We start from the raw sequence: 8,074 nt of genomic DNA on the forward strand, positions 1-8,074 counted from the left end.
AATGAATTTTGTATTTGTTTACCTATCACAATCTAGCAATTACATCTAAATCATCTTAAGAATTGACACTACAGGCGACATATGGCCTTCGGCTATGTGTGTGTGTCCTGAATGGAGTAGTTACATGCACATGTATCGCCTGCAGCCCAAATTTTCTTCGTCATTCATGCATGATAATTAGTATTAACATATTTTATAAGTTTTTATCTCGAAAGTTTTGGAAGAGGCAGGATATATCCGTTAAATCTTCTCGGGCTTTGGTTGCTAACGAAAATATAAACAAGTAAGAACGTTGCAGTCGGGCGCTACCGACTGCGGAATACTCATTCACAGTCCGTATACATGATGCTATGTTTACAAAGGGGCATTTATTCTTATTTCAAATTTAATTTGGCTTTAAAGAAATTGTAGCTTTTGGTAATTTTTATCGAGTAATCGATAATTATTATATTGGTCGTGCACTTTTTGAGTACAAATGTATGGTAATTTTCGTTAATAGCTTTCGGTCACACCTATTGCAGATTCTTAAGCGTTTGCTTACATTACAAAAGTGCGCTTTTTAGCATTCTAAGAATTGCGATTGATTTCTGGATTTTCTAGCTGTTATTGTAGTTTTGTCAGATGACGCTCTGTTATTAGCTTATTGTATTTTAGCTACCAGATTGTCAAGCAAAACGATAGCGTGGGTGATAGAGGCGTCGCAAGTTATGTTACAGTGGCGGAGGTTCAAAGTCCCTTCAATGTTGTGTATTTTTTTCATACATATTTCGTTTTTATAAAATAGATATTTATTTTATTCTTTTTTCTAATTGAACAATTTTATAAGTTTTAATTTGTTTCTTCTTAAATAGCCCTCATATATGTATGTACGCATATATGCATGTATATGTGTGCACATAAGTCTCCACGCATATGTAGCATCAAGCATACCAGCGTTTCTTATGCACGCGCTCATTTGTATGTGTGTATGTATGTACACATAAATGCATACTCTAGCGTTGAAATGAGACTGATTTGTTTTTGCTTTGAATTTACCATCTGCTACTCTCATAACAAGAATCTTATTTTTGGATTTCATTTTAATTACAATTGTTGATAGTAGGTGGTGGCGCTGTCGGCAAAGGCGCCGGCTAAATTTGTTTTTGTTATTTTGACAAACATGGCTTGGGTGCGAGTTCAAATCCCGCGGAAAACTCTTTTTTGTAAATTGCAAATTTTGTTATTTTAGCTTCTTTTATATTTTTTAAATATTTAAATTTTATTTTTAGATTTTATAAAAATGTTTCCTTCCGTGTTATCAATGGCTATTAAGCCTATTTGTATATTCATGTACATACATAGATAGCTCAAGCATATAAATGTCGCAATTTGATACTATAAATGCCGATTGCCACGCCCCTAGTGGCCGTAGACACCTCATTTTTGGCCAGTTCTTAGAAAGAGCTAACGGTAACGTAAATGCGAAATTTGAATGCTTACGCTCAAAAAATGTGAAAATTACAGGGTATTTTTCGATATGCCACGCCCCCAAAAAGGCGTGACAATTATTTTTGAGGCATCGATAGAGGAGGTTACCAGTAACTCAACTATCCAAATTTGAAGCTTCTAGCTCTTAAACTGTAGGAGATATAAAGTTTTGCGGTTTGCCACGCCCCCTTTGGGCGGACATATATCCACTATAGCTTGTTGGACTTGGGAGGTCAACTCGCGTATATATACCAAATTTCAAGTCTCTAGCATCAATAGTGCCTAAAATATAGCCAAATTTGAAAAATCACTATATCTTCAGGTCCGATTTGCCACGCCCCTATTAGGCGTAGACATAAAATTTTTTCATCAGTCATTATAGAATTATAGCCTTAGCTCACGTGCGAAATTTCAACGTTCTAGCTTTAGAACTTTAGGAGATACAGTTTTATCTGATTTGCCACGCCCCCAATGGGCGTAGATATATCCACCATAGCTTTTTGGACTTGGGGGGTCAACGCGGATCTACATACCAAATTTCAACTTTCTAGCTTTTCAACTAACATGATTTCTGGTATATCGGAAAATGCATTTTCCGATTTGCCACGCCCCTAGTGGGCGGATCGGGAAAATTTTAGCACTTTATAAATCGGAGTTATACACGAGTATTTGTTCCAAATTTCAAGTCTCTAGCTTCAATAGCGGCGCAATGAACTGCGTTCATACGGACAGACGGACGGACGGACAGACGGACAGACGGACGGACAGCAAGACGGACATTGCACAAAACCAATATACTAATTCACTTCGTGAATGAGTATAATTATAAATGACAAGTTTATGGCAGATAATCACATTTTAGATAGTTTCCAGAAATAATTTGGCACATATTTGAAATTAAATATGATGAGTCTTAAAAAAATGCACAGAGCAGGAACAGATTTATATGTCGATCCTGTCTATGACACTCTCAAATAAATCCAAGTTTAATATGATTAATGGATTAGATTAGTTTAAGTTTAATTTAATTAATATGATTACTGGATTAGATTGGTTTAAGTAGATGATTTCAGTTGAACCATAACCATAATTGCAAACCAAAGGAATTCATTCGAATTTCCGTTGAAACAATATTATACAGTAATAATTTAATAGCATTAAGAATTAATGGTTTTGTCTCTATTGAAATTGCTGGTGCATAGCAAATTAAGTGTGAAATTAATTGCACTAACCGCACTGACATATAATATGTATATAAATAAAAGCCAGCTAGTTTTCCTCCTTCCCTCTATCAGCCCCTCTATATGGTATTATACACTACACAGTTATGTGTTTGTCTGCATTTGTTTATATAATTATCAGAGACTCGCATATAATTTTCATTTATTTGATGGCTGTAAATTAAAAAGCGGTCGACACACAAATAAGCAAAACTTTTGATATGCTGTTCGTTGTTTGCAGTGCTCAACAAAACGGGGTCGAGGTCAACGCTTGTCATCCATTTTCGGATTGTCATTTTCACATTAAATTTTCCATAAGAGCAAAACCATCTACAACAGAATTAAGGCAATCACATTTGTTATACGACAAATATGTATGCCAACAATTTCTGAGCATTTGCTTCTTATGAATATATCGTGTGACCGTGTGTGTGTGTATATATATGAGGTATCCCCTAGTCGGGCACTCCTGACTGGGCCAACATAATCGTTCAATTATATTCTCTATGCAAATTATATATGTATCTAGTTAATCAATATCCATAAGCTCGGCAAGCAGACGAACAAACAAACAGATTGGCAAATAAAGGCTGGCCAGTTTATAAATGTAAATTATTTACATATTAAGTAATTGCAGCTTTTCGCGTCCATTTAAATGTCACTTTCCTTATTTGCTTTTTTCAGAAATATGTCAGCGAACTGTCGACTGTACGAGATTGTGCTACTGAATGCGTTGAGAAAGGTAGGTTATTTTTATTCATGGATGCCAAGATATATGTTAATATATTAATTCGATACATATCAGCAAAAATATCTTCAAGAGACTATAAACACCTGACATATTTTGCCATATCACAATGTTATCGCTTGCAATAAAATTACGGTCTTTAAGCACTAAAAACTGTTAAATACCATAAACGGAGCTTAAAACCCGTTAACTTTAATGATCGTATTAAAAATTGGCCAAATAGAGTAAATGCATTACGTATTGGATGAACAAGCAGAGTCGATGTGTGGGAAAATATTTTCACTATCTCACATATACACTCACGGGAGAAATATTATGTATTCTTATGTGCAGAATGTAGTGATCAGGTACCAGGAATACGAAAGTATTCGTATATCACAGTAACCGTCCAATATTATATAAATTCTCTACTCATTTATTAAAGGTATCGATGGCTAACTGAAATCAGAAAACACGGTTTCCCTTCGTATGGAAACTTGAAATTCCCCTTCGGAGAGTTTTAAAAATATTACAGAACTATTAATATGCTTTTTGGAGGATTTTAAAAATATTACACAACTTTTAATATGCATAATAAGATTACTATTACCATACAGTTTTAATAGTTATGTATTCTTAACATTTTTACAGAAATTTGGGAAACCCAAACATATTGCTGCAAAGAAGATGGCTGCAATTCGAGCGGCTTGATGAAAGCCTCTGTATTTTTGGTCTCTCTGCCAATTATCATGTGGTTATTTTAGATGAGTTTTTCGGAATTGCAGTATTGAATTCTAGATCATTTTTTCCAATTTAATAGTTTTAAGCATTAGACAACTTTTCTTCCTAGGTTTGTGCATGTGTTTAAAAAAAAAAAAAGAAATAATTTTTCGTTATTATTGTTTTCAAAAACAAATTTTGTAAATGGGACCTAAGAAACAAATCTTTAATAAAAATGATTTAAAATTTTCTTTCAATATTCACATTACAATTCTTGAGTTACTAAATGTTTTATTGAAACAACCTTATGTTAACTTTAACTGTCTTCCCAAATCAAGATTTTTAGGATATACCAATTTATAAAGTTTTTAATGAATAAAGCTTCGTAGAGTGAACATCATAGTTAATATATAACTCTTATTATTGTTCTGCTCGGCCGCGTGTTATTTTCGATTGATAGCTGAACTTTCAAATAAGCTGAAATATCTGAATGGTAAATAAAAAACATAAAAGATTAAGAGGAAAAATTGTTAGAATATAGACATTTAGAAATTAAAAATTGCACTCAAAGCAGATGCTAAACTAAGAACAACCTAATGAAATATATATCTTTATTTAAAATAATAAAATATATGTGGTTTAAAGTATAACATTTCTAATCACCAAAAATTATATATTAATAATAAAGTAGAAATGGCATCCATCTCAACAGAACTTGAATATTTTTGCAAGCCACAGACGCAATGTAATCTAAAGTACTTCCTTAAAAATAAAAAATATAAAATGTAAACGAGTAACTTGATTGTTCTGTGCAAATAAAAAGAAAATAAATAGATTTCAGATTAAATATATTATTTTGATTATTTATTTCATATATTACTCAAATGCCAAAGTCACAGTAAATAAACTTTAAGGTCTGTGACTTTGTTATTTGGTTTTTAATATTCAAAATATCAGATTCTTAACAATTTGAATTGATTATAAATATAAAATATAAATTTTTTCCGTTTACTATAAATATCTATATTTATATGTAATTTTAGGGTGGTGCGAGTTAAATGATAAAAATTAAAATAAAATTATAAAACTAACTTTAAGGAAAATATAAAAAGTTCTCACTCTACTGTGCATGAAATTCTAAATTATTATTAAATTGATAAAAATGAAAAGTAAGTTTAATTGCAATGGAACATTAAGCAAAAATTTGGAAATGCTATTGAATAGTTAACAACGTAAAAGCCAAATATTAGAATTTACAATATTGGAAGCTTAGAAAAATGAAATTAAAAAAAAAAACAAATGTAAAAATGTATTATTCCAAACAAAAAGCGCACTTATGCATTTCAATTTTTATTTATTTAAATTCCTAATAATATATATAAATATGTATTAATAAAAGTGGCCAAATGGCATACGTACAATACACAAATATTTTAATCAATAATAATATAATATTTAAGGATTCTTTCACACATTTGAATAATTTAAATGTGCAGTCATTCCGGTCTTTTATAGCAATTCCCGTTTGCAGGTTGGAGGGATAAGGATACACCCTTAACCATCGACTAGTCCATTATTTCATATGTACTGTAAATTTTGTTTTTTTTTTACATGTCCTTTTGTGGGGCTAACAATGAGAAGCAAATTATGAAATAGCTTGGCATCGGGCAGCGGGATCTTTATGAAGTATTTAGAAATTATTTGAGATGAACAGATGATATTTTTCATTCATTCTGTTCTTGTGTACGTCTATGATTATGATTCGAAAGATTGTGAAGTATATCGATTTGAGTATTAAATATTGCTCCAATTGTATAGATTCTTTCCTGATCATATTTACACTCGTCATGCTCCACATTATTATCAAGGGGACTTATTGTATGTTTTGCAACAATTGCTTTGGCGATGGTAAGCTCCCATTTGTTTCTCTTATGTTTGATCGATTGTATTGATCTCATTATGTTTTCAGAAACAGTTCGGTTATCTCGGCGATAACATATACGAAACATTCGCAATTGCTTTACCCTTAGAACATAAACTCTCATTTCGGCATAAATGAATTGAAATATGTTGATGCGACGACCAGATACCATATCCCTTTGATGTTTTGCAGTGCAAACAAAGTCGTTAATTATTGATACGAACATATTCACCAAAATCACTGAAATAACGAATACCAAGATTGAAAAAAATATAGCGCCAATGAACTGGCCGCCGCGAAACAGTTCTTCCGGATTAACGCCATTGGTATATCCGAATGTGAAGCATGTGCATGTGATGATACTCTGGCGAAATTCAGAGAAGTTAAAGCTGTTGTTGCCATTAAACGTAGATACCGCAATCGCAAAACCCAACAGTAATACGATAATCACCAGAGCGACAGACGCCACCGCTCGCCAAGACAAATACAGGGTTTGTGTGAAGAGCTGGAACATATTGGAGAATTCGAGAGCCTTCCAAAATCGAAGAGTAATCATACACAAGAGAAACCCTATAAGTACTTCGGTGTTCGAGTGCATGCGACTTGCTTCTAATACTTGTATGAACTGCAATTTACTGTCATTTGCAAGGTGATCAAAAATGGTCGCGATTTTTGACTCCCGTATGAAAATCATTATTATAATAAGGATGTTAAGCACAAATATTGCAACATCCACTTTGTTCCATAGTGAACGAATTTGTGCCGGCTCAAACCACAATTTGATTGCCAGCCCCTTAACGAAGCGTACAAATGTTATGATATACACAATTACAAACAATATTGTTGGGTGTGTAAATTGGTCCCTTTTATCAAATAAATTTATGGCATTTACATTCACGTAAGGAATCATGGTGCCAAAGGGTGTTTGCTCTAGACGCAAGGTGCACACAGTTAATAATTTTGCGTCAGCGCTATACAATGCGAACTCCATAAATAGAACCGACGTATTATAATTGAGCCACTTATTACTGTGTAGGAATTCTACGATCACGTCACTATTTTGTTGACTGCGCGCAAGTAACGACATGTATCCACTTAGCTTGGGATATGAGCGAAGATATCCTCTATCATTTCGCTTTATTAACAATTTAATTTCCGAGTTCAGATCTTTGAATATCCACGGATCGTAGATGCGCCAATAGACTTTATCGTAAGGAAAGCGACGATATGGTAATTTCCATCCAGGCAGATATGATTTCTCTGAGAACGGAGGGTTATTCACTCTATCAAGCTGCACATCAATAACACGCAATTGACGTAGTCGAACGACTCCAAGCAAAGCAGTCTGCTCGCTATGAATCCACGATTTCTGAAATTCTTCTCCATCAATAGCAAAGTCATTAATTAGCGTAGATTTTATGAAGCCATAGGCACTTGTCAATTCGCTCACATCGTACAATCCATAGTAATTGGAATAATTGTATGTGAATAGGCGCTTAATGTGACTTCGAGTGTAATACGTAGTCTCATCGGATAAGAACAGTATTAGACACATTATAAACATGAAATACATCCCAAACAACCATAAATCATTTACTATCTCCCTATACTGGGAGTTCAGTTTTTCATCACGATGCTTTTCCGGTATTGAGAGATGGGCCCGTAAACTGTTCAATCGCAAGTTAAGATAATCTAACTGTTTTTGATGGCCAACTTCTGCATCTGTAGCGTATTTCAGGTTCTTTGGACTCCAAAAAGCGTCTAGGGTAGCAAGTATTAGAAACCTGATTGGATCTCCGAATAGAGAGTGACACAAAAACACTATAAGCAGGGACACCAACATTGATCTAAATTTACCGTTTGAGTGATTAAATCCGGAGAATACTGCAATGGTTGTCAAGCAAACAAGTACGGTAAACAATGTAGTCCACAAGAAAAATAGATTTGTCCGCTTTGCCATATTCTCTAAGACGCTTTCAAAATGAGAAGGTGATATTACAATAAATATTTATGACAATA

At 33.4% G+C, this 8,074-nt stretch overlaps 2 protein-coding genes across 2 annotated transcripts in view; one reads left to right on the forward strand and one right to left on the reverse strand.

The window, feature by feature from the left end:
* LOC115564030 (uncharacterized) overlaps window positions 1-4,963 on the forward strand; it is a 36,565-nt gene extending 31,602 nt beyond the window's left edge. Inside the window, exons 3-4 of the mRNA XM_030387847.2 lie at window positions 3,372-3,429; window positions 4,066-4,963. Of these exons, the coding sequence (XP_030243707.1) occupies window positions 3,372-3,429; window positions 4,066-4,178 (171 nt within the window). The 3' untranslated portion in view covers window positions 4,179-4,963. The remainder of the gene's footprint in view (window positions 1-3,371; window positions 3,430-4,065) is intronic.
* Window positions 4,964-5,426: 463 nt separating this feature from the next.
* Window positions 5,427-8,074, reverse strand: LOC149092354 (polycystin-2-like). The gene has a single exon (XM_089256098.1). It carries the CDS (start codon window positions 8,013-8,015, stop codon window positions 5,859-5,861), a length of 2,157 nt encoding a protein of 718 aa, XP_089112224.1. The 5' UTR covers window positions 8,016-8,074; the 3' UTR covers window positions 5,427-5,858.

Source organism: Drosophila navojoa, chromosome 2 (genome assembly GCF_054131105.1).
Source record: "Drosophila navojoa isolate 15081-1374.11 chromosome 2, UAZ_NAV_1.0, whole genome shotgun sequence".
In the NCBI taxonomy this organism is placed as follows: domain Eukaryota; kingdom Metazoa; phylum Arthropoda; class Insecta; order Diptera; family Drosophilidae; genus Drosophila; species Drosophila navojoa.